This window comes from Zootoca vivipara, chromosome 7 (genome assembly GCF_965207765.1).
Source record: "Zootoca vivipara chromosome 7, rZooViv2.hap1.1, whole genome shotgun sequence".
In the NCBI taxonomy this organism is placed as follows: Eukaryota; Metazoa; Chordata; class Lepidosauria; order Squamata; family Lacertidae; genus Zootoca; species Zootoca vivipara.
In genome coordinates this window covers 9423737-9451012 of record NC_142590.1, presented here as the reverse complement: position 1 = coordinate 9451012, position 27276 = coordinate 9423737, and the positions used below count along the sequence as shown (strand labels likewise).

Here is a 27276-nt window from a genome sequence, read left to right as displayed (position 1 = left end):
CTGGGACAGAGCAATGGGAGCTCACCCCGTCGCGGGGATTCGAACCGCCGACCTTCCAATCGGCAAGCCCCAGAGGCTCAGTGGTTTGGACCACAGTGCCACCCGCATCCCTATAACAAGCAACCACAACGTAATAAGGATCCATGTCCAGTCACAGAAGCGAAAACCCATCAGGGGACGGCAAGAGCGGCTGTCAGTCTTCCTGGCGGACTGCTTGGGGATGTGCCGGTCCGCTCCTAGGAAGTGGGCTCCTTTCCCCCTTAACCTTACCTTCCTGCATACATGTGGAGGCACAAAACCAGCTGGTCCTAGTTCTGCAACGGGGGCTGCAAGGTAGTAGGATGGGTTTGGGAAAGAATATCAGCTGGAGGGGTTCTCTGCCATAACTTGGCTGCATGATACTGGGTAGCTGGCCTCCTGAGATAGACCGGGAGGAGGATCCTACAGAGATGGACTTCCTGTACAGTTGTTTGCAGATACCATGTGGACTTCTGGGGAAGAGCAGGGATGAAATCGAAGGGTTGGCAAATAAGACACACAGATAGTGAAAGCAGCTGCCCGCTGGGTGTCCAGAACCCTTTATTACATAAAAACAGAACTGTCTTCAAACAAAATAAAAACAGAGTCCTGTGCAGGGACCAAACTCTTCTTCGGAGTTGTGTCGCTCCCCAGGCAAGTGACATGATCTGATAGTGCCCTATTGTTGAGCGAGCCCAGCACCTTTCTATACTTCCTTTTCGGGGACGGCTGCAGCTGGATGACTCCAAAACACACACCCTGCTGTTATGGCCTGAGAGTAGTGGATTCGTAGGAGTGGTGGAGATGCAGTGAAGGCCCCCCTGGAGGGTTTCAGGGCCCAAGAGGCTGCTGCTCCCAGGCACAGCACCTCGCAAAGCAAGACTCCACAGCACAGGCCCCCTTGAGTCACCCACATTTTTCCAGACACACCCCTCCTCTGCTCACCCGCTGTTTCCATCTCCTCGTATTTCTTCCCACCATTACTTGGTGGAGTGACAATTCTATGGGTCAGAAAGCTCAAACCTTTCCTCTGCCCATACCTGCCAAGTTGCTGTCAGAGAAATAAGGGACCGGGCGGAAATAGCAGACCAGAAGTAGCGCTGCCGCCATTTTGGAACTGGGCGGAGCATGCTCAGAAGTGACTTTTGATGCTGCTTTGCCCAGTTCTAAAATGGCCACCGCGCCAAAAGTCGCATTGCAGCCATTTTGGAACTGGGCAGAGCAGCATCAAAAGTCGCTTCTGAGCATGCTCCTCCCAGTTCCAAAATGGCTGCTGCTCCAGAATAAACCGGGAAAAAACAAAAAATCTGTTTTTTCAGCTAGGAACAGCTGGAAAAATGGGGATTTCCCGGGGGAAACGGGAGACTTGGCAGCTATGCCTCTGCCACTGAGCTTTGGCGTCCCTCTCCTCCTCTGCCATCCGCATGGAGGCATGGAACACAATGGCTGGGTATTGCTTGCTCAGCTCGGGGGGGGGGGAGGTGTAGAGGAAGAAATGGCAGCCCCTGGGATTTGCCAGCCCTCTTCCTTTTGCACTCCTCAGAGTGGCATCCCATTGTTAGTTTGCATAAGGGAATTGATGTATTCTGTTCCAGATGCCCGACACTGAGGCCGAGCTTTTAAAAACATACAATGAAAACACGGGCCGGCGGAAACCTCACCGCAATTTGGAACTTGACTGCTTGGGCTATGGCAGCAGGCCGCCAAATGGGACCCCTTCTCCCGTGCAGCTGAATGGGGCAAGTGAGCAAGGGGCCTCGTGGCTGAAGGGGATAGGGAGGTGCACGGCACATGGCGCATGGCACATGCAATGGGAGCAGCGGCCCCCAGACACTGTGAGGCTGCCCAGGAGAAGCCAGAGCTTGGTGTGGAAAGGGGAGAAAAGATCACTGATAAGGAAGGGGCCACCGGGAGAAGCCCCTGCTTGGGTGTCAGCCTTCTTTGCTGCTAGACACTGCAAGACCTCTTTCGGCCTCCATTCTCGGTAGCGTTTTCATGGTGCTTGGATCCAACTGCTGCCCATCCTCTGCTGGATCCGACTGCTGCCCCTCTGACCTGCACAGAGGATTGGCTCCTGCTCTCGCCTAGAGAAAGACTGTGTGGTTTATACAAAAGCAGCCCTGTTTTAAATTCAGCTGCTGGTGCTGCTGCTGGAATAAAAATGGACCTGCATCATCCTTAGGGTTGCAGCTTCCACTTGTAGCCCCATCTGGCCGCTCTCCTCACCCTGACCCCCTCTGGCAACCCCCCCCCACCGGAAAAATCAAGCCATCAGGACTGAGAGTTGGAAAATGAGAAAATCATCCTATACCCCCTCCCCCAAATAAACCCAGGAACCTTGTGCTGAATTATTTGACAAAGCATCAGAATGGCTCTTACAAAGCATTCCGTTGGCTGTCAAACCGCTGTTCCTGGCGCCACTGCCTTACCAGTAGCATTTTGGCCATGTTGGAGGTCCTCTTCTCCACGCCTCAGCTTTTGCACCTACGCTTGAAGAGAACGGCATGGCAGCTGTACAGAACCAGGAGCTGCTGCCAGAGATTATAAAACCGTCCAGAACTCTGCTGGAGTTCCCAGCAAGGATCAAACGGGTGGCTTTTTTCGTCTTTAAAAATAAGAAACTGTAAACACAGCCATTTTAAATAAGACACCCATGTTTACAGGGACACTGGTAAAAGTGCAAGGCCCGATTCTCCCTGCCCTCCCATCCCCTTCCTTAGAAAAGACTGTGATAACAAAAAGATCCTCATTCCCATCGTGTTGTGATGCACAGGTAACAAACAGCTAGAAAAGATCAGATGCTGACTGGGGCAAAGTTCTTCTCCGGAGGTCCATTTGGTTTTGTTTTCTTTCTAGAGGGCCCCAAGGAAATACCTGAGATGCAAGGGGTGTCCCACCACTTTGATCAGAACCTTGTGCCGGGGGGGTTGGGGGGCAGCTCTAGGTGCTGGGGTGAGAGCACAATCCCCTCTCCCCCCCCCACCAAGTGAAGGTGAGCAAGCGCCGATGCCCGAGGGGCCCCGTCATGTGTCCAAGATCTCCCTGGCGGGCGACTGCTCATGAGTAATGCCCTGTGAACTGTGGACCGTCTGGTTGTGGGGCACCGAGTTCTGCTGCAGCTCAAGCGCAATGGCGTTCTGCGGGAACTCCTTCACCTGCTTCTTGTACTCGAGGAAAGTGCAGGCTTTGGTGGCGATGGCGATGATGTTCTTGCCGATGAAGATGGTGGAGACTCTGCTGTCTTGGAACAAGACCATGTTGATGGCGCGGATGAAGATGGTGACGACGTTGATGGTCACCAGGCTCAGGACAGGGTAGAGCATCATTTTCTGCGGAGCAATGTGCTCCCCTTGCATGCTGATTTCGCTGAGCGAAACGCAAGGGAGGATCAAGAGAAGGATGTAGCAGTAGAAGAACATGAGTCCTTCTGCCCAGATGGGCAGCCCCGTCTTGTGCGGCTCCCACAGGTTGGCTTGAATGTCCAAGATATCCAGGAGGTCCAAGGCTACCCAGAAGAGCCTTCCTCGCAAGTCCTCCTTCTTCCGGAAAGTGCGGATGTATTCCATGCTGTCCAAAGCCACGAGCACCAAGTATAGTCCTGGCACGCAGATGGAGAGCAGCAAGGTCAGGGCCTTCCTGGCCACTGTCTCCAGGTTTCTCTTATCAGCCTTGTAGTTCTGGAATATAAAGTAGAGTTTGATTTCCAGTACAAAGATGTAGAGGAACCACAGAATCATAGCATAGCCACGCTTGGCCGTTTTGACCTCAGCCCCCACCCAGACAGCCACATAGCGCAGCACAATCAGAAAGCAGATGTCTCCTACCAGGACGATGATGCAGACGCCAATCTTACGGGGCCCCTGGTTCTGCTCCACCAGATAAGCATCCATGAATGCCATGCTGGTCATTATAACAATAGTGGTGAGACACACATGCCGCTTGTCCGGGGGTGGAAGCACCATGGTGAGGCGGTGGAAGCGCTCACTCTTTCCTCGGGCCTCCTTGCTACAAAGGCAGGCCTGCGTTCATCTCTGATGGAGTGTCACCAGGCGGGCAGCAGAAGTCCTCTGTCGCAAAAGAAGCTCCAGCAAAGCAATGACCAGGGACTTCATGTGATGTCCTCAAGCTCCAGTAGCCCAGAATCACAGCACCCTCGACACAATCATTGCTCCTAAAGGCTTTGCAACGTATGGATGGAGGTTCCTGCATGGAATGACCTCAAGCAAATCTTTCGCTGCCCGCTCACTGGAATTGCCTTCTGTTCTCAGTACCCCTGAAAACACCAACCGTTTCCTTTCTCCCCCTTCCGTTCCTTCCCACTCCTGATTCTCTCCCGCTTTTCACTACTAATTTCCTTCTTGGGAGTAAGAGCAGTCCCGCACAGGCCGGTGGGCAATCTTTCTTATGGGCCTCCTGACAGCAACTTGTTCAGATCCTCAACAATTAGAGAAACTATCGGACAGCCGTATCAGCGTAAAAGGGGGAAATGTTACTCCTCAAGAGGCTCAGGCTCTTCCAGAGCCGCAGACAGGACCAGCACAGACATTTCCCAGGGTATCCTCCTTTCTCCTGTGACTCGTTCTGCTCCTCCTGACCCAAACCTATTTTGAGCAGGATCCATGGTGGACAAGACTTGCATTTCCAAGCAAGGGTTCTGCTCAGCCATCGCTTTCCGGGAGACATCCATTCAGATCTGAAATAAACCAAAGAAAAGACATGAGAGGGTATATTGTATCTAATCCCTCACCAGTAAACATCACATTTTTCATTCATTTAGGCAAAGCTGGTAGATCACAGAAGCTTTTGCCAATCCTGTTAGCATCCTGAAAACTTCTGGGATGCTGGCTGCCAGCTAGCACTGCCAATGTGCTCACAGAGTCACTTGGTGGGGTTTACTAGATCCAATGAATTTTTTTTTAAAAGTCCAGTAGCACCTTAGAGACCAGCTAAGTTTGTTCTGGGTATAAGCTTTCGTGTGCATGCACACTTCTTCAGATACCATGCACACAAAAGCTTATACCCAGAACAAACTTAGTTGGTCCCTAAGGTGCTACTGGACATTTTATAATTTTTTAAATTTATTTCTACTGTGTCAGACCAACACGGCTACCTACCTGAATCTAGATCTAATGAGTGTTGGATAACAGATGCATCAGAGGCTCCAAACCGGCCTTCTCCAACTTGGTGCCCTCCAGATGTTTTGGACTATAACCTCCATCTTTCCCAGCAAGCACAGCTCCGGAGGGCAGCTGGTTTAAAATATATGGAGGATATCATATTGGGGAAGGCTGCTTGGCACTCCCAGGGCAGAGAAGATGAGCATTCAGATGCGGGAACCAGCAAACGGGAAGGTTTGCCACCTTTCCACGCCTGAGACTTTCCCTGTGGCATCTGGCCGACCACTGTCAGAATGCTGAGCCATTCCTTTCTCTGTGTGCAGTCCCCTGTGCTCTTATTCGTTTCCCAGCAGCAAGCAAAGATCTCTATGGAAATCAGAGCTGTGGCAATTGGCAATTGTTGTGATCAAAGGAATGGAGATTCAAAGGCAGTCGGGCTCATTACTACAGGGGTTCCATTCTGGTTTTGCATGAAAGTGTTTGTTTGTTGAGGCTTCCGGTCCAGCGCCAGCGCCGATCGGCGGGGTTTTGTCTCGCGTCCGAGACGGCCCGCTTTCGCTAGGGGGGGGGAGGGCAGAGAGAGCGACTCTGCGCCCCTTTGAACCCAGGGTCGAGCGTCCCTGGGGCGAATTTACTCAGCAGTGCCCCAAATTCGGACTCCCCAACTCTCCGGTAAGCTCTAGTAAGAGCCCCGGAGCGAGGAGGGTGGAAGTCGCGGGGGCCATTTTGAGTGTCAGCGTCACCCTGGCGGAGGGAAGCTCCGAGCCGGAGGCGGAGAGCGCTGGATTCTTCCAAAGAAGAAATTTAAAATAAAGACTGTAAGTAAGAATTCGAAAATATATTATTTGATTTTATTTCGGCATTGGGAGGAAGGAAAAAAAAGAAACGGAAGCCACCTCCTCCCACCGGTATCTACATGACCCAGTTAAAAAGGGTCCCAAGCCTTGATTTGAAGATTTATTTATAAAGATTCCTTCAAAGACTTTAAGAGAAAGGAGAGTTCCCCCCCGAAAGCAGGGCAAAGGGGGAGAAACAGTGTGTGGATTAAAATTCCCTGCAAAATGTGGAAATAAAGCTGGGAAAACCTATCCCTTCCTCGGAGCCAGCAGCCTGACAGATCAGCAAGTATATCAAGTATTTAGAGGAAAAGAAAGAAAGAAAGAAAAGAACTTATTATAAACTTTTTGGAACTTATATTTAAAACATCTGTTTGATTTTGAGAACTTATATTGCAGCCAGTTTGTTAAAATGGGGTTGGAAAAATAAACAGCGACCATTTCCCGCTCCCCCAAAACGGACACTGACCTTGGAAGGATTGAAAAAATGTCAACAAAAGAGTACTCAGCTGGGTTCCAACAAAATGTTTTGAGAATCTTGTGGGAAATGACTACTGGAAGGCACTATGAAGAAGCACAATCGCAGGAGACAATGCAACAACCGCAGATGGTGGATAGAAATAGCGACTTTTCTGTCGGAGACAACACGGAAATTGAACTGAAGGACAATGATAGCGACTGTGACAGGAACAGCACAAATGAAAAGGAAGTACAACGCGAAGGAAAAGACAATTTGGTATTGGAAGACGGTTGGAGGAACACCCCTCCTTTGTGGGGGGAAAGACAGGATATGGTGGATTTACAGAATAAACACAAGGAAAAGATCAGTCAAAGAAGAGGAAAAACCCAGGGGGGGTACAAGGATGATTGGACTGTAAAACACTGGAAAAAGGGGGTGGGTTGAAGGAAAATTGGACATTTGATTAATAGGATTGATTAACAGGATTGAAAATTGGTCTGAAGACTACGAAGCTTGCTGTGATGGAGGGGGTAGCTGGGAAAAGAGGAGGGGAAGGCGTATTGAGGATAGTTAATTATGGAATTGAAAATTAGTAGGAAAATTGGTCTAAAATTTATGGAGGTTTTTGGAGGGAAAAATTAGGCTAGGGAGGAAATTAGATTTGGAATAGGTAAAAGCAAGACGGCATGAAATGATTAGTAAGGAAGGAAGTTTTGAGAGGAATTAAAAAAAAAAGATTAATATAGTAAAATATTAGAAAACTGGTAAAGGAGAATTAATATGAAGACCGGGGTAGGGGGGAGGTAGGGGAAGCCAGAAAAACAATGATTATGGATAAAGATTTAATAAGGTATTTTTTCTTTTTCCTTTTTTCTTCTTTCTTTTTCTCTTTTTTCTATTTTTCATTTTTTTTTTCCTACAGGACAGGCACGGAAAATAGTTGGGAGGGTACCCTCCCTTACCCTCCCCAGGCTCTTGGGGCTCTCTGGTGGCAGGGGAGGGGTCTGAGGGGTGGAGAGGGGGGTGGGGATAAACCCAACTATAAAATGGATTGTCTCCGTCGATTCGCCGCGCATGGGTGGCTCTAGTGGCAGAAGAGGGCCCGTGGGGGGTGGTGGAGGGAGGGAATTAATTTGTTATATATGTTGTCCTTGTGTGTAAAATCAATAAAATATATTTAAAAAAAAAAGAAAGTGTTTGTTTGTTGTTTCGAATCCCAGATGAGTCCGCAAAGACACCCAATTTGCATATTTGCTTTCCTCATGAATCTGCCTGGCAAGAGCAAGACATGGGCCGGCAAAAAGTGAAACTCCCAGAATGAACACAGCAGAACAGCCTGTGGCAAGGTACCAAAGGCAAGTTTCAGGGCCGTCTTACCCATTAGGGTTAGTGGCGCCCTGTGCCAAGGCGCCCGCCCATCAGAGGCGCCCAGCAGCGGGAGTCCAGGACCGACAGGGAACAGCTGCAAGGGCATGCTCTTTTGCTTCCTGCCTGGGAGAGGAGGCAGCGGCAGCACCCTTCTCCCTCCTGCCCGCCCCGCGGCAGTAGCGGGACTGCTGAGGAAGCCCACGCGGCAAGCGAGCCTCGAGCTGCCCAGCGCAGGGGGCAGGGAGGACGGAGAGGGGGAGGAGCACTGAGAACGTCCCCCCCCCGCCCCTTCCATCGAGGAAAAAGGTGGAGGAGGGATTCATTCAGATTTGGGGTGATGGGAGGGGAAAGCTGGGGGAGAGTGCACTACCATTAGGACTCAGTTTGGAGGTAAGGATGGACTTGAGAGCATGCTCTCCATGCAGTTAGTGGTTAAAAACAAACAAACGCCAACAAAAAGTCTTTTAAAGATGGGGGCGGGTTTTAAGGTCCTATTAGGTTCAGCAGAGCTTATTCTCAGGTAAGTGCAGTTAGGGCTGCAGCTTTTGTGACCCACGTTTTGGGTCCTTTTTAGGAAAACTAAACATTGGGGAGCATTGAACTCAAGCCCTAGTATGCAGGCAGACCCAAGCCCTTCAGAGTGGTTTTGGTGGTGGTCAGGGCCGGATTTCGGTTTGATGAGGCCCTCAGCTACTGAAGGTCATAGGGTCCTTTATAAGTCCAGCTGTCCTTTGTCAACAACAAATTGTCGCTGTTTTTTTGTGTTGAATGCATGCTATATGGTAATTTATGGACCTAATAGGAATCTAGAGCCATTTGCACATGCAGAATGTAGGCACCCTATATATAGAAATGAGCAAACAGTGATATTTTAGGGAGCAGGCTAGCAGGCGGGGCCCATTACTTACATCATAGAGCCTAGACAACACAAAACACTGTGGCTGTATGTAGTTTGTTTTTTATCTTATATTTTGGAAATGTACATCCAGGTTGTTGTTTTTTCCTTTAAGCTCCTGCAGCCAATCAAAAGCCGCGGAAGCCCCGTTGGACGTTTGGCTTCCAAAAGAACATTCAAAAACCGGAACAGTCACTTCCAGGTTTCAATCATTTGGGAGCCGATTTGTTTGGGAGCCAAGGCATTTGAGATTCAAGGTACGGCTGTATTATTGTAGATATTCTAAGCTAAGGAGGAGATATGCTGGAGTGGGCGTACAGGAGGCCAAGATGAAATATTTGCAAACAATAGACAGCCCTGGGCTCTCCTCTAAGGAACCTGGAAGTCAGTTGCTGTTAATTACTCCTTAGCACTTTCACTGGTTGACAGTTGTGCTAACAGAATCATGGCATAAAAGTATTCCTTCCTTGCTCAGGTAAGCTATAAAATGAGCTCCAGTCTGAGTTCAGCCAGAATCAGCAATGTTTGATGTTCTTATGTCCCAATCTGATCCCAGCTGAAAAATCTCTACTTGAGTTAGCAACAGAAAATGAAGGTAGAACAGCCTGGGGTGGGGGGTGGGGTGGGGTGGGGAGTAGGAAGTAAAATCTGCCATAAATCTAGCATTACTCTGCTCGAAACTGGTGACTTTACAACTTTAAAAAATAAAAATGCTCATATAGACATTCTGGTAACAGTTCCAGAGGACAACTCTTGTCTCCCATCATCACAATTTCGAGGAACTTTAGGCATAGTTGTGCAGCTTATAAATATGAAATACTATTTTTCAAACATAATGTAAGAGGGAACACAAGATACATGGTGGAAAGCAATGGGCAGAGGGTACTTCATCCACGTTTGCTCTTGATCCCAGACCCCCACCCCAAGTTTTGGGGGCAGATCTACATTTATTAACACCTCTTGTTTAGCCCTCGGTTCATTTTGGAACAAGTAACACCAACAGAGGGGGGAAGTGGGCTGCAAGGAAGGCCCCGATTCTCTAGCCTCTGGCCACTGGTCAGGAGAAAGACCCACAGACAGCTCAAGCTGGGGCTCTCACAGCACAAAGCACAATCCTTCTGCTCATAGGAATGACCTGGTGCCAGGGATCCAATCCTGTCTCACTGCCTGCTGCACTACCTTTCCGCTATTTGCTGCTGAGGAGGTTCGTCAATCTATTCTTTGCTGCCTGCCAGGCTGCAAGCCCACCTGCGGTCTCTTTTCCATAACTCATATATGAGCACCTGGATCACACTCCAGAGAGGACTCCCTCTCCATCCCAATCCTGAATTTGCCTTCTCTGCTCGCCTGCAAATGCCAGCATCCTGCACTGTGCGGGCATGCGCTTAATTAAACAATATATATGGTCAATAATGTTAATCAAATCCAATTTCTAGGCATTATCCATGAGCAAAGACTGGCATTTATTTTAATTTAAAAGCTCAGCAGCTAATTCCAGGGTGGATCAGACAGTATTGCCAGTGAGGCGAGGGGGGGGAAAACAACAACACCTGGTGAGATCAGGGCACTGAGAGTGACACCTCCCAAGCAGCTAGAATTGTATTAAACGAGTAACATTAATTGTGAGAATAACAACAGTGGTGTGAGAGAGCAAGGAGGAGAATGGAGGAGAGTCGCTGCTCTCCTAGCTCCATCTCAAGTGCTGCAAGAGACATGGAGTGATGGCTGGAACTTCTGTGGACTTCACTGACAATTTAGGGAGGTGGAAGATGGGTTCCTGAGAATCTAAGCAACTCTGCATGTTATTCCTGGAAGGAGAACTACTTGAAAATGATTTACAGATGGTACCTAACTCCAAGTAGGCTTGCTAAGATGTGTAAGACTGAATCAGATAAGTGCTGGAGATGCAATGAAGTTGAGGGACGGTTATTTCATATGTGGTGGACTTGAGTACTGGGAAATGATTTATAATGAATTGAAAAAGTGTGTATCTGAAGAAGTGTGCATGCACACGAAAGCTCATACCAAAATAGAAACTTAGTTGGTCTTTAAGGTGCTACTGAAGGAATTTTTTTATTTTGAAAAAAAAAGTTTAAAAGTGCTTTCCCCCAAAAAAAACCAGAGTCCTTTTTTGTTGGGGATAATTGAGATTGAAATTCCCAGATGTCAAAAAGGGTTATTTATGTATGCCACTACTGCGGCCCGTGTTTTGTTACCCCCAAAATGGAAAACGAGCGAGGTCCCAACCAAAGAAGAATGGCAACTTAAACTGATGGAATATCCGCAGCTTGCGGACTTACCATAACATATAGAATAAGAGACCAAGAAGAACATACGCTCAGAGAAGATTGGAAAATGTTTATTGAATATATGGGGGAGGGGAATTGTATGCAATTGAAAACGTGGGCAGCATTAAGATAAATTCAACACTGTAAAAAAGCTATGGTGGGTGTAATTATGGAATGCTAAATGGTTTGGTTTATGTAAAATATGCAGGGATTTACGATATGCAAAATGAACCATGGAAAGAGAAGAAGGGATTTTTTTTGATATTTTAAGGTTGTTTAAATGAATATTCTCAATTGTAAAACAGAAAATTTAAATATTTATACATATATCTGTGAGAATCTAAGCAACTCTACTCAGCACCTCCTTTTACACCATGTGTACAAGTTGCTGATCAATTAGCTTTTAAATATCAAAGGCAGGAAATCCTTCTGCCCCCCCCCCCTCCCTCCCTGTGCACACACAGAGCCAGATTCCTTCTGCAATTTGGTCACCAGGAGTTTCCTACTGTGAGAGCTCTGAGCATCTCCTCTCATTCCCCCTGCCAGATTCCCCTTCAGCTCAGACTGGGAGAGCAATCTCTCTAAACAGGCAGTGGCTGCCACATTCCCATCTGAAAGATACTTTAGAATATTAGCAGCCTGGACAGCAATAGAAGGGGAAATAAAAGAGTCTGCATTGCAGAAAATTTGAGTGACAAGCCAAGATGGAGTAGGTGGGATTTGAAAGAGGACTGCAATTTGGTATCCATGGGTAGAGGAATGGTTTCTTTGTACTTGTAGCCAGTGCTTTTTTTCTATGAAAAAAAATGTTTAGGGGTACTCTCATTTCGACTCAAGAAAATCACCATTTTATAGTTCAAATCAGGAAAAATAAATACAAAAGTACAAAGATTCACAAAATGTTTAGGGGTATGCGTACCCCTACGTACCCCCAGGAAAAAAAGCACTGCTTGCCGCCCTCCCTTCACCATACGGTTACATAAAATTCATTGAAAATGTTAAATTAAAACCACAAAACAACACAAAATCACAGGAGCAGCACACTAGGCATGCAACAATGCAACAGGAGGCGAAGCAGCTCCTTGTCCCCAAGTTTCTTGACCTGATGGCACAAGAGGCACCTCTGAAGGGTTCCATAACCTGACGGCCCTCACAGAAAAAGCAAACATTCTACAACCCATGCAAGGCAACCCTATCACTAAAAAAGCCTACCTTTTTGATCTAGGCAGGTTGAAGACGAACGAGACATTTATTCAGATAGCTAGGGTTGTGTATGTCAGTATCAACAACATCTTAAATTGCTCTAGGGAGCAGGGTGCAAGATTTTGTAGGAAGATCGGGAAGGCAGTAAGGTCATTTTCATGCTTCTAATCATTAAGGTTGCAAGGTTTTTAGCCAGAGCCATCTTTCTCATAGGGCTTAGCGGTGCATTGCGCCAAGGCGCCAGCCTCTCAGGGACGCCCCAGCAAGTGGGGGAGCTGTGCGGTTTTGCCAGCGGCCTCCCCTCTCCCTGCACGCCCGACAACTGCGCCATGCTGACCATAAGGCTGGCGGGCGTGCAGCTTCTCTCCCAAGCCTCTGTGAGGATCACTCTCCTCCCGATGAGGCTTGGGAGGGCGCAACTTCACTCCCAAGCCTCTGCGGGGATCGCTGTCCGGCAGCGGCATGGAGAGTTGCGCCTCCCTGGATGGCTGGCAGTGTGCAGCTACGGCCACCCCAACACTATCCATGGTAATTTGGGGGCGCTGGGTGGATATTTGCATCCCGGCACCCCATCTGCTAAAGACGGCCCTGTTTTTAGCTGGGGCAATCAGAATAAGATCCACAGTATTTGACTATTGATTCAAAACCCTAAAATGTATTTTATAGTGGTACCTCTGGATATGAACGCTTCTGGTTGCGCACGCGTCGGGTTCCGAGCTGCACTAACCCGGAAGCAGTTGCTCCCGGATGTGAACTTTGCCCCGGGATGCGAGCGGAAATCGTGCGCTGGAGGTGTGTGCGAAGCGGGAGGCGTGCTTTTGCTAATGGTGCCTCATGTTAAGAACAGTTTCAGGATAAGAACGGACCTCTGGAACGAATTAAGTTCGTAACCGGAGGTACCCGTGTATATAATTGACTTTTTATTTCTATTCTTTGTATATTGTATTGTTGTTTTATTGCTGATGTCTGACGCAAATAAAGATTCATTCATGCTTCTAATCATGTTTTCAAGGTGTGATGGGGACTGAATTTCAGAATGGAGCTGATTCCTAATAAATCAAGCTATGATCTATTGAAAGAGAAGGCTCTCAGTTTTACCGAGCCCAATTCCAAACCAAGCTGCAGCAAGGAGCTTCTTTCTGTATCTCCAAACATCTAAACGCTCTCCCAGTGATGCTACCGGTTGGAGAGCATTAAAAGCTGCAATGCCTTCCATTCTGCACACCCTTCCTGTCCATATTTAGCTCCCCCCCCCCACCTTCCCCAGCACAGCACTGCCCTATTTATCACCCTCTGCTTCATTTCAATGAAGGGAAAGTAGCAACAGAGAAAAATATGGCAGAAAGGCAGGACGGCAGAAGACTTCCACAAACAGCGTCTTTAACTACAAGTCAGAAAGACCTGACAAATTGCACTCCCGAAAGTGATTGAAACAGAGACTTTAACATCTAGAAGGAACAGGAATGATATATTTGCAATCAACATGGATTTATTAAGAACAAATCATATCAAACGAACCATGGTAATTTCATTTCATGAATGATTTAGATGAATGATGGAATCACAGGACTGGAATGTACCCACTTGTCCTAATGCAAGATGTGCATTATGTATAGATTAATTCATGGCAATTCACAAAAAGGGCACACTTTCATCTTCATTTCCCCTAATTCACAAAAAGGGCACACTTTCAGATTCGTTTTTGTTTGGATTCATTAATACAGGACAAACAGTGCGGCGATGCTTTCAAAAGAAGGGACATGGATTCACAATTACCTCCACCTGAGCCCAAGGTCATTTATTTTGTTAAGCTGCTTCCACGAGGTTTCCAGTTTCTTGTCCTCATCAGATTTTTGGTTCTCACAGTTATTACAGAAGAGCTCTTAAAATCCTGTGCCTGTGATTTCTGGTTCAGAATTATTATTGAGCAATCTTCAAGGCAGTGAGGAGGGTCTGTGGCAGAGCCCTTTTGACCGAGTAGGAAGAGGGGCTTTTCTAGGTCCGTCCGCCCCCCCCCCCATTTCGTTTCGAGGAGTTTCCCTTCATTTCTCCTCCCACCAGCGTTGGTGGATACCCCTAGCATGTTTTCTGGATCTTTCCAGCAGTTTGTCTCCTCCAGTGGCCTTAGACTGGGTGTAGGATTGCAGTCTAAGTAAATTAACAACCAATTGTTTAATGTATTCAACTGCCCTTTAAAATTAAATATGTCTTAGTTCAGGTGATATTCTGCATATAGTTAAACTAGGGGGCAGTGTTTTGTTTTGTTTTTTTAAAAAATCCTATTGATTCAGTACGTTTCCGAGCACAATTCAAAGTGTTGGTGCCGACCTTTAAAGCCCTAAACGGCCTCGGTCCAGTATACCTGAAGGAGCGTCTCCTCCCCCATCGTTCTGCCCAGACACTGAGGTCCAGCGCCGAGGGCCTTCTGGTGGTTCCTTCACTACGAGAAGCAAAGCTACGGGGAACCAGGCAGAGGGCCTTCTCGGTCATAGCTGCCAAGTTATCCCTTTTTTTAAGGGCAATTCCCTTATGCTGAATAGGCTTCCTCGTGAGAAAAGGGAAAACTTGGCAGCTATGTTCTCGGTAGTGGCACCCACCCTGTGGAATGCCCTCCCACCAGAGGTCAAAGAGAACAACAACTACCAGACCTTTAGAAGGCATCTCAAGGCAGCCCTGTTTAGGGAAGCGTTTAATGTTTGATGGATTTCTGTAATTTACCGGTAATATTCTGTTGGAAGCCGCCCAGAGTGGCTGGGGGAACCCGGCCAGATGGGCGGGGTATAAATATTATTATTATTATTATTATTATTATTATTTAGTTTTCTCATAGTCCACTCCCCCTTTGTTTCCTATATGCTGTAACAGAATCCCCCCCCCGTTTTTTTATTTACAAACTGCCTATGGTGAAGGTGACTTGAGGAGGGCGGGGAGCTGCCACCGCTGCTACCAGGGCAAACACCTGCAACCCATAAACAAAGAAGTCATGCCAGACTAAACTTATCTCCTTTTTGATAGCTCTACTAGCCTGATAGATCAGGGGATTTTTTTTGTGTGGATTTAGTATACCTTCATTTCAGCAAGGCTTTCAACAAGGTGTGCCGTGATGTTATTGTCAGAATGTGGGCTAGACAATGCTGACAGAGGGATGCTTGCTGGACCAAACCGTGCTCATCAATATCTCCTTGTTCTGAGAAGAAGTGACAAGCAAAGTGCCAGAGGGCTCTGTCCCGGGTGCAGAGTTGTTCCACACATTTATAAATGGCTTGGCGAAAGGAATAGCCGGGACGCTAATCAAATTCTCAGGTGACACCAAGACGAGAGGGAAAGCCAATGCCTTAGGAGACAGAAACAGGATCCAAGAGGATAGGATGGGCCCAAACAAACAACATGCATGTTAACAGATAAATATAAAGCTCTTTCTACAGGTAGGACAAATTGGATCCACAAAGAGAGGGTGGATAACGTGTGATAAATACCTAGGTGACAAGCTAAGAAAGGTTAACACAATTCTAAGCTGGATCAAGAGAAGTAGAGAGTTCAGATCATTAGAAATAATGGAACTGTTCTAGTCTGCTTTGATTGGACCTCGTGAGGATTACTGTGCCTAGTTCTGGGCACCTCAGCAGAAGAAGGTGGAACAAGCCCAGAGGAAGGTGACAAAGATGATGAAGGACTTGGAAACCCAACTCCTAAGAAGGTTGAAAGAGTTAGGGTGTGTTTGGTCTGGAGACAGGACCATTGATAGGTGAGAGGAGAGCCATTGTCAAAGATATGAAAGGCTGCCGCACAACCAGATTTGTTTTCCATTCCCCCTATGGATGCAATAGATTCACATTACAAAAAAGCAGGTTTAGACTAAACATTAGGAAGCTCTTCCTGACTATAAGAGCTGTTGTTTGGCCATGAAACAGGTTGCCTCAGAAGGTGGTAGACTCTCTTTAGCTAACAAATTGGAAATGTTGACCATGTAAAGGTAAAACAAAAAGGTAAAAGACCCTTGGGTGATTAAGTCCAGTCAAAAGCAACTATGGGGTTGCGGCACTCATCTCGCTTTCAGGCCGAGGGAGCCGGCGTTTGTCCACAGACAGCTTTCCAGGTCATGTGGCCAGCATGACTAAATAGCTTCTGGCGCAACGGCACACCGTGACAGAAACCAGAGCACACAAAAATGCTGTTTGTGTTCCCGCCACAGTGATACCTATTTATCTACTTGCACTGGCATGCTTTCGAACTGCTAGGTTGGCAGGAGCTGGGACAGAGCAATGGGAGCTCACCCCGTCACGAGGATTCGAACCGCCAACCTTCTGATCGGCAGGCCCAAGAGGCTCAGTGGTTTAGATGACAGCGCCACTCACATCCCCCATGTACCAAGGATGCTGCAGTATTGGGTTGGCTGGGAGTTGGGCCAGGTGACCTAGCCCAACTCCATCTTTGTGGTCACTCTGTGCACAAGAACCTCTTTTGCCCGTTTTGCTCCCCATCTCCTAGTTTGGAGAGATCTTTGGGGAGCTCTTCACAGTATGCATTGGTTTTCATCAACCAGATTTACTATGAAACTATTCTGAGTTCTCTCGTTAACATGCTAGGCATAAGAATGTTCTTTTGGTGTATTTATATTGATTCGGTTTTTCATGCTTTGCTGCAAATCACCTTGAGTGTAATGTCCCTGGCAAAGCACTATAAAAGGGAGGCAAGCAGATCCCCTCACCATCTTGATCACATCAGACTTTTCAGACTGAAGTTACTATATTGAGAATGTCAATGTGCTGCACAATCGGAACTGTGGGAAAGCCCCTGTGTATGTTTCTATTGCGGGTTCTAGAAACTGTGATCAAGTTCAATTTGTGCAGGATGCTGAAGACAACCTACTTGTCTAACAGCTTCTTATAACATCTATCCAACCATTTCACACTAAACATGCGTTATAGTTCTGCTTGCCTTGCAACTGTCGGAGAGCCAAAATCATCTGATATACATACAATTTGATATACATATGTTGTTTAGCTTTCAGAATAGTCGGTGTTATCTTGTAATCTCACTTTGTATGCACAACAAGCTCCCCTGCTATCTTCATGGCTCACACAGCCTACGAGGAAGTTCGGCTCCAGCCTCATGAAGCTGCTCATCCACAATAAATGTAGCGATGTCACATTTGGGACTTGGTGTTATGAAGGAGGGTGGTGCCTTCGGCCAGTGGAAGTTGTGTGCAAGGCAGCTAGCACACGACAGGACCATTTACCAAAGCAAATATCAAACCCTCCAATTGTCCGACAAATGAAACGATACAAGACGTAAGAGATGTTACCCTGACCTTTACTGGAGCATCTGAGAGAACATTGCACTATGCATTTAAGAAACACGGGATTCTCTGTTGTTTCTGCCATGGCAGACCAATATTGAAATGGTTCTGGAAGAGGGCTGTATGAGGATTCTTAGCAGATACAATATGTTGATTCTATAGAGCAGGGGTTCCCAAACTAAGGCCCGGGGGCCGGATGCAGCCCAATTGCCTTCTAAATCCGGCCCACGGACGGTCTGGGAATCAGCATGCTTTTACATGAGTAGAATGTGTCCTTTTATTTAAAATGCATCTCTGGGTTATTTGTGGGGCATAGGAATTCATTCCTATTTTTCCCCAAAAATATTGTCTGGCCCCCCACAAGGTCTGAGGGACAGTGGACCAGCCCCCTGCTGAAAAAGTTTGCTGACCCCCTGCAAAGCGCAGCTCTTTTTGCAACACTGAGCCTATTTGAGCTAAAGTAATAATAATACTGTATTTTTTTTTATTTATACCCTGCCCATCTGGCTGGGTTTCCCCAGCCACTCTGGGCGGCTCCCAACAGAATGTTAGAACAGGATAAAACATCAAGCATTGAAAACTTCCCCAAACAGGTTTTCCTTCAGATGTCTTCTAAAAGTCAGATAGTTGTTTATTTCCTTGACATCGGATGGGAAGCTGTTCCACAGGGCGCGCACCACTGCCAAGAAGGCCCTCTGCCTGGTTCCCTTGTAACCTCACTTCTCGCAATGAGGGAACTGCCAGAAGGCCCTCAGAGCTGGACCTCAGTGTCCGGGCAGAACAATAGGGGTGGAGACGCTCCTTCAGGTATACTGGGCTGAGGCCATTTAGGGCTTTAAAGGTCAGCAACAACACTTTGAATTGTGCTCGGAATTGTATTGGGAGCCAATGTAGGTCTTTCAGGACCAGTGTTATATGGTCTCTGTGGCCATTCCCGGTCACCAGGCTAGCTGGATTACTTGTAGCTTCCGAGTCACCTTCAAAGGAGATGGTAAGACAGAATTGGAGCCAGATGGAGTCCTGGACACAGAATTGACCTGCACCTCCATGGACAGCTGTGAGTCCAGAATGACTCCCAGGCTGCGCATGTGGTTCTTCAGTTACCCCATTCAGGACCAGGGAGTCCTCCACACCCGCCCACATGTGAGGGAAGTGTTTGTGATCACAGTCCCCGTTACTCTGCCTCCAACACGCTCGCACTGCTGGTTTGGCATGCAACATTTGCCACAATCAAATATCCATCCTGTACATATTCTGCCTTTTCGTATAAAATCCTGCTTTTTGATGCATTCCCCCTCAAACCAAACCGACCCCAAAACAAACCGGCTGCATTTTAAGCTGGTAAAATGTACGCAGCTGTTGTGCTATGAAAATCTGGTGGATTGCATCCATATTTTTTTTTCTCCTGGCTCTCAGATCTACAGGTGGGTGTTGTTTTTTTGTCCATCCCGAAATGTAATTCAACTGCTTTGATATTGGTCCAAAATCTACGTAACTTGAACTAACTAAGGCAGGCCATGTTGTCAGTGCTGTTTCCCCCTTAAAATAGCTTGAAATGGTTTGAAACATGGCAACCCTACTGTAGACAATTTAAAGCAGCATACAATATATCATAGAAGTGTAGAGCTGGAAGGATCCATGGGAATTATCTAGTCCAACCCCCTGCAATGCAGGAATCTTTTGCCCAACCGCGGGCTTGAACCCATGGCCCTGCGATTAAGAGCCTCATGCTCTCACGCGCAAAGCTTAAAGCAGCATGGCTACAGAAGCCAACTGCAACAATATCTCCTCTGCAAGCATAGATACACAAATCTACATCAGATTAAACAGCCCCAATAAACAATATTAAAAGGAGGGTTGATAAAAGATGCTAAGATTGTTAAAAATGGCTGCAAGCCAATGAAAGTCCTGGAAGAAAAGAAAGGTATTTGTCTGCTACGGAAAATATTATCTCAAGCAGGTACCAGGGAAGCCATTCTCTAAAGAGGTGTTGCTGGGGGCTTTTCACTGCTGAAAAGGCTCCTCTCTGTCTCCCCCCCCCTTCTGAATCTCAACAGGGTTCAAAACTCTTGTGTGTATTTACTTGTATGCTTCATTTCATGCCTGGTGGATTTTTGTAATAATAGCATGTGTTTCTTTATAAATAATACTCATTCTGTGCTAAAATGCTTGCTAACTGGACGTCTTAATAGCTTAATAGACGTCTGAAAGGGGCAGGTTCCAGAGACAAGGGGGGGCCACTGCAGAAAGCTCCGAGTCATGTCACAAGTCTACTAGCATCCAGTACATTAGATGGCAATACATTATGTCCTCACCTTGAAAGTTTTATTTATTTTAAAATTCATATTTTAAATGAACCAATATACCAGGGATGTCCAACCAGTAGATCGCGATCTACCCGTAGATCCCCAGCTGATCCTGGTAGATCCTTATCGTGTCCAAAAAGTTATGGGGGGGGAAACTAAAAAACTCTGTGTAATCCTCTCCCCAAAAAGCTCAACAACTTTGGGCACTTCCCTCCTAAAAAAAAACTCAACAAGTCTGGGCAATCCACCCACCCCACACATGCTCCTCCTGCCTCCAATGACAATGGGTAGATCACTGCCAGATTTTTTATATACTGGGAGCAGATCACAGTCTCTTGGGAGTTGGCCATGCCTGCAATATACTGTACCTATACCTTAGGAGTTCCTAAGATGGTTGGAGGGCTCCTTGCACACCTCCTTCCGGAAACTCTTGCAGCCAGCATGGTATAGTGGTTAAGAGTGGTGGACTTGTGAATCTGGTGAACCGGGTTCGCTTCCCTGCTCCTCCACATGCAGCTGCTGGGTGACCTTGGGCTAGTCACACTTCTCTGAAGTCTCTCAGCCTCACTCAGCTCACAGAGTGTTTGTTGTGGGGGAGGAAGGGAAAGGAGGTTGTTAGCCGCTTTGAGACTCCTTAAGGGGAGTGAAAGGTGGGATATCAAGTCCAAACTCCTCCCCTCCTCCTCCTCCTCCTCCTCCTCCTCCTCCTCCTCCTCCTCCTCCTTGTGCCCAATTTGTGTATGAATAAGGTGAGCCTGTGACCTGGATTCAGGAACTAAAGTATTATCCATCACCAAAGAATGGCCAGGCTGCCCAGGTAATGCAATCAGTGACCATTATTAGGTATCTTGGCAGGCAGGATTTCTGCTGTAGGCACACCTCCTATGCTGTATGTCTGATGACTTTGGGGCAATGTCCAAACTCTTTAAAGGTTCCTGCACACTTTTGTTCAGGGTCTCTCCCTCTTTGGAAGGAGGGGGGGGGGGACTCTGTTGCAACAGAACAAATAAATATCTGCCTTGCTTTCCACTGGATCCTGCCTCCATCTTTTCTTCATAGACTCGGGGGGCTCAGTGTCCCATGGGGAGCTAGGCAGCAAAAGCCAAACCCCAATTTTACATTAGCACCCAAACCTGAGAGTAGTGGACTCTCCATCTAAAACATGTAATAATCAGGCCAGGTTAAGATTTGTCTTGCAGCCTTGGAGCTGTTCTAATTTGCAGGGGTAACATACCTGGAGAAATAGGAACCTTTACATACAAAAACACATCACCTAGTTAAAGCGATCCAAACTTGATACCACTGAAAAAAAGCACTCATCCCCCTTTTGCAGCCATTCTCTATATTCATTAGAGTTGCGGCTGAGAATAGGTGACAGGCCCAAGATAGGAAGTCAGCAAAAGCAAGGACGAGTTAAGTGAACTTAAAATGCTCAGAGTATTTTCTTTATCAAGGTTCCCGAAATGTTTTTGCTGCTGTGAAACACCACACGTTCAGTGAATTTTTTGCAGTTCCCAAGGACTTCTGCCACGATAAATTTCTTAAATCTTTAACATACCACCACAAGTCTTTATTTAGCACAATACAACTGTTCCATGTGTTCCTTTTGTGGAGTGGGAAGCAGCCCCTATTTGGGGACTGCAACCTTGAGTGGCACTTACTTCTGAGTAAATAAAATATGCACCTCGTGCTGTTCCTACCCAAACCTAAAGGTGGGGAACCTGTGAACTGGGGTGTAGCACGGGGAGGTCCGGGAGGGCCGTAGCCCTGGGCACATGATTCTGAGGGGGTGCGAGCCAGGCGCCCCCATACAGGGATCCCTGCCCTGCCTGCCGCTGGGGTTCTCTGGGCCCCATAGCCTGGCCTGGCTTTGCCTCCAGTCCTCAATGAATGTCGGCCTGCCAGAGTTGGTGTGGATGAGCCTGCCAAGGGCCACGTCAGCCAGCCTCCGTGCCCCATGCCCACCTGGTGGTGGTGGTGGTGAGGGTTGGGCTGGTGTGGGTTTTGTTTACCCTCCACACCGAGCCCCCGGTCCTGCTGGTGTGCGGGTGTGCACGCCCCGGGCACCAGCAAAGGACGCAATGCCTCTGCCCCTAACCATTGGCCAACAACTGGATAGCCCTATGGACAAATGAAACTACACAGCTGCTTCTTTCTATGTTGCAAGAGTGGAAAGGAAAAGATGTAAGGAAAAGATACACAGATTTCATATCAGCGTTATGATACTGGTCTAGAGGGACTCACTTGGTTTGAGGCAGCTTGCTATGTTCACTCGGAGTCCGCCAGAGCAGCCCTACGGTCTCTAAAAATGTCCAGGCCATTTAAGATACCTAGCTTGGCAGATGAATGTAATATTCATTTCACCACTGCCTCATTTAATGCACTCACAGATGCCAGCACTTAAATACTGGATAAGCAAACAAGCTTAATGTTTCCACAGGCTATCGAAATGCTATAGTATGAAAAGGAAATTGACATTTCAGTAAGGTGTAACGGTGCTGCTCTACTCTACTTTGTCAGTTCACCCAGAGTATTACGTTCAGTCCTGGGCATTGCAGTTTGAGAAGGAAACTGCCGAACTAGAAAATGCCCACAGAAGGTTAACAAAAGCAGTGAGGTCCATTGACCAAGTCCTAGGAGGAAAGGTTGAAGGAGAGGCATGGAACAGATTCCTCTTGCTATTTCAGAGGGAAGGACCTGAAGCCATGGGTTCAAATCGCAAGTAAAACGATGTAGATTGTAGAACTAACATTACAGAAAACTTGTTGACTGCATGAGCTGTTTGACGGCAAAACAGACCGGGGACTCTCCTTTTAACCAACTGTCAGGGATGCTGTCGTGATGGATTTCCTGCATTGGCCATGAGTTGGACAAGATGACCTTTGGATCCATTCCAGTTCTGTGATTCTATAGCACATCTGTTTCAGATTAGCAGCATTAGAAACCTCCAAGACAGTCAATGCCCTAGCAATGTTTGACCCAAAGAGAGGCAACACACAGAGTGTGCTCATAAGCACATAGAAAAAGGCCCAGCAGACACACACACACACACACACACACACAGAGAGAGATGGATAGATAGATGGATAGATAGATAGATAGATAGATAGATGATAGACAGAGATGGATAGATAGATGGATAGATAGATAGATAGATGATAGACAGAGATGGATAGATATAGATACATAGATAGATGATAGATAGATAGATAGATAGATAGATAGATAGATAGATAGATAGATAGATATAGATAGATAGATAGATAGATAGATAGGAGTTTCTAGGGCTGGTTTACACGGACAAACCCCCCACACCCCACCCAGTTCATTTCTCAAATGAGTACTGCTGCAGCCTGTCTGGAGGCCAGCCCTTTCCCTAAAGGTTCATCCCTGACCCTCTCATTCACAGGGTGTTTCTTTTTTGCGGGGGGGGGGGAAGCTGGTTATTCAGTGAACGTATCGAACAGCTTTCCAGGGAAATCCCAGCCTGTTCTAAGCAGAACGAAAATCCATTTGTGGCTAACAAGCTCCTACGACGTCTCAATCTAGAAACATTCAGAAAAGCAACATTCTGCACACTCGGAATGGCAGCAGCAAAATATCCCGCCGACACAGTCTGCAGGATGAAACGTATGGAAAAGAAGCTTCCTTTCCTCTCTCGACCAGCCTCTCAGCCATCTTATAGCCAACGGATCTTGGAAGCAGGCTGGCCCTGGGAAGCAGAGGGTTATTCTGCTCCAGGGCTTCCCCGACCCAGGCACCATGGAGAGCGACAGGAGAGCCTCTGTACGGCCTTTTGCTGCTGGGGGTGGGATTCTCACTTGCATCCGGATGGGGGCATGCTACAAGTAGTGGAGTCAGAGCATTTTGAGAACAGCTCCCGATTCTCAGAATAACCACCATCTCTCCCCACCCCCTGCCCCAAATCCACATCCGCCCAGGAACACCAGCCTGGCGAGCCCTACTTCGTCAAGATGAAGTGGGACTTTGTCCAAGAGTTGCGTTGCGAAGATGCAATTCACGGCGGCGAGAGGATGCGAGCCTTGTCTCTGCATCTGTGAGTAGAAGCACGGGGAATCTGCTCCCTTTGCATGCATGCTGCTCCTCTCTGTCGCCACCTCCTCGGAGCAGCTGAGAGCCAAGAGTCGCCTGGAGAAGCTTTGCAACCCCCGGGACCATAGCCGCCCCCCACTCCCCAGGCTCACCTGCGCTTGCCCTCCGAGCCGTGGGGCTAGCGTAGGGCCTGGCGTGTGTGCTCAAGCCCCCCCCCACCTCCAGGGCCGGCTGCTCCCCTTCCCTCTAACTGGGGGCGACCCAGCAGAGAGAGGAGAGGGCCCCACCCCACCCGAAAGCCGCCCCACCCGTAGGGCCCGGGGGAGGGATGAAAGCGGGACGCTCGGTCGGAAGAGCATCCAGCTGCGGCCGCCTGGCCCACCTTGCGCGCTCCCCGACGGGCTGCGGGACTGCGGATGGGGCCCGGCAGGCCCGGAACCCCCGCGGAGATGCCCGGAGGAAGAGGGCATCGCCGAGGGAGAGGGCGAGGGGCGACCCCTACCCGCCACCAACACCCCCCTGACGTGCAGGCGCCCCGGCATCCTCGGCTTCCTGGGCGGTTGGGGGGGGGGCGCGCCGAGATGCCCTCCTCCCCGAGGCACCTGGCCACGATCCCGGCGAACGACGCACGAAGGGCCTGTGGCTGGAGCCCCCCTGGCACCGGGATGGCGGGGAGGGGGGCGCCCGGCAGGCTCTGCGCTCTCCTTACCTGGCATCGGCCGAGCGGGCTCCGACGGCCGCTTCGAGCCCGTCGTGGCCGGGCGCGTCCCCGGCCGCCGACCCGCCTCTCGGCGCGGGCGCCGGGCTGGCCGAGGCGAGCTTTGCCGGCGGGGCTGCTGCGCGACGGGACGAGCGGAGCAGCGGCGGGAGCGCGGGCGCGGGCGCGGGCGCGCCGCTTGCGATGACGCGGCCGGGGGCGCGGCTCCGCGGATCGGCCTGCCCCCCCCCCCGTCGCAGGAGGACCCCTGTCCCCGTCGCCAGCCAGCCAACCAGCTGCCTCCGATGGGGCGGGCGGGCGCAGGGATGCCCGGCGCTGAAGCGCCCCAGAGGAGCCTCGCCGGAATCCTCCGAGGGGCGCCTTGGCCGACAGCCGCCGCCTCTGCGCCAGGCGCCCATCTGGCAGGAGGAAGCAGATTTGGTGACGCCCTCATTTCCCCGGGGATGGACGCGCCATAGGATGCCCAAGGTGATGCAGCCAGGCGCAGGTGCCCATCTGACAGGCACAGATATGGGGGCGCCCAAAGGACACCGAGCGCCTGCCTGCGGCTGCACGGTGCCCTCATTTCCCAGGGGATGGACGCACCATAGGATGCCTGACGTGGCGGAGCCACTTGCGTCCCACCCCCCTTGGTGTTTCTCTTAAAAAAAATAATTATTTATGCTTTTCAGGTCTATACATTTCACTAATTTTACAATCATTTTAACATTTCAAAGCTTGACTTCCCCCTTTCTGCGGTTCCTTAAATTTATTTTTAATATCTTCTGTGTATCCAAATTAACTTAATTTGCTCATTTATTCCTCTACTTTAAATATATACTGTTGTAAAACTGCAGGCTATTACAATAACCCTGCCCCTGTTCTTATCTGCTTACAGTTTATTTGTAAGTATTCAAGGAACCATTTCCATTCTTTTATAAAAAGTTTTTTATCTTTATTTCTTATTCTTCCGGTAAGTTTTGCCACTTCTTCATTTTCTGCAAGTTTTTGTATCCATTCTTCCTTTGCTGGGACTTCTGCTTCTATCCATTTGGGGGCAAGTAACATGCCTGGCGTGCTATGGTCCAGGGGGTCACAAAGAGTCGGACACAACTAAACGACTAAACAACAACAAAAAATTCTTGCTGTAGCTGCATGCATGAATAAGTTTCTATACAATTTAGGTAAATTCTGTCCCTATAGATCCCAAAAGAAAAGCTTCTAGTTCTTTTTATTTTTATTTTTAATTTTAATATTTCATTTTAAACATCCTTTTCAATTCATTATATATCATCTCCCAGTAAGCTTGGTGTGTCTGTTATCCACAAGCGAATGCTGACAGGTTGCTTCCCCAACGTGCCGCCCCCGCCTCTTTTACCTTCAGGGCTCGGGAGGAGCCAGGCACGCCACGCAAACAGGCATGTGTGCATTGAGAGGGCTGTGCAAATTGAGATGGTGGCTGCCTGGCAACTCCCCGTGCTTTGCAAAGGCGGGGCGGGGGGGGGGGAAGGGGATTCAAGCCTTGGTTCGAAAAATCCGGGTCTTAGATCCCCAAACAATGTCCCTAACTCAGAGCTCCTCCCACCGACTAGTTCATTTCACTTTCAATTTGCATACAGCCTTTCTGTTTTGCAAGTTCACCCAGGACAGTCCCATCCAGCTCTCCCCATGGGAGCCCATCCCAGCCCCACAGTCACTATGTGGAGCCTTCGCACTGGGGGGCCCGTATACCTCCGAATACAACGGGCAGCCTGGAATACATAATTCTCTTTTTTAAATATAATTTTTATTAATTTTTCTATTTTACAATTTAAAGTACTCATTTTTTTACATCCTTAAAATATCAACGACTTCCCTTCTTCTCTTTCCATGGTTCATTTTACATAACATAAATCCCTGCATATTTTACAGAAACTAAACCATTCAGTATTCCATTATTACATCCATCATAACTTACTTTCACTGCTGAATTTATCTTAATGCTGCCAGCGTTTTCAGCTGTATGGAATACATAATTCTCTGGAACACCTGCCCTGGGTCTTATGCATGGGCTCAGAGGCATCCCAAAGGAGTTCTTTTCGCCAGCGATCCTTCAGGGACGGAACTCCCTTCTGAGTTCCCTGCAGGGTTCTAGCCCAGCCTCCTCCTGACCATGAGGCCACAGTCAGTTGGTTCTGAAAGTATGAAGCTTCCCAGCCACACACTCCTGATGTGTAAACAAAAGGGACTCATTTAAGGTTGAGTCCTAATGGCTAGCAAGACTGGTTTGCTGGCAGGATTAAATCTCTCCCCTCCCCCCCAAAGAAAACATGTACTCCCTGACTAAGCCAAATCAGATGCAAAGGCCCAAAATAGTGGCACGGCATCCCACAGTTTCAAATGCAGTAACAAAAACCCAGTTCCATACACAGCTACGTATAAAAATAGTGCAAAGTTACTAATTTATATAGATCAATATCGATTCATTTTCTTTCTGACCCCCCCCTAATAGACGTTTCCCGTTCAAAACTCTGCTTGCTTTTGCTTCCTGCCTGACACTCTAAATTTGGTGAGGCTTGCGCTGTGGGTTAAACCACTGAGCCTAGGGCTTGCTGATCAGAAGGTCGGCAGTTCGAATCCCTGTGATGGGGTGAGCTCCCGTTGCTTGGTCCCAGCTCCTGCCAACCTAGCAGTTTGAAAGCATGTCAAAATGCAAGTAGATAAATAGGTACTGCTCCGGCGGGAAGGTAAACGGCA

The 27276-nt window shown here is 48.2% G+C and overlaps 1 protein-coding gene across 2 annotated transcripts; it reads right to left on the bottom strand.

The window, feature by feature from the left end:
• Positions 1-550: 550 nt before the first annotated feature.
• On the bottom strand, positions 551-24761 carry TMEM121 (transmembrane protein 121). 2 transcript variants are annotated; one of them, XM_088674869.1, is made up of 3 exons: positions 24553-24761; positions 3843-4711; positions 551-3695 (listed from the first exon to the last, which is right to left on the bottom strand). In XM_088674869.1, the coding sequence occupies exons 2-3, from the start codon at positions 3978-3980 to the stop codon at positions 3042-3044; spliced, it is 792 nt and encodes a 263-aa protein (XP_088530995.1). In that variant the 5' UTR covers positions 3981-4711; positions 24553-24761; the 3' UTR covers positions 551-3041. The 2 variants fall into 2 exon arrangements, with proteins under 2 accessions (XP_088530995.1, XP_088530994.1); XM_088674868.1 differs by having other exon boundaries at positions 557-4711; positions 24553-24705.
• Positions 24762-27276: the final 2515 nt, after the last annotated feature.

Coding starts and splice junctions, on each gene's coding strand:
- TMEM121 (XM_088674868.1), bottom strand. CDS start 3,980: ATGGTGCTTCCACCCCCGGACAAGCGGCATGTGTGTCTCACCACTATT.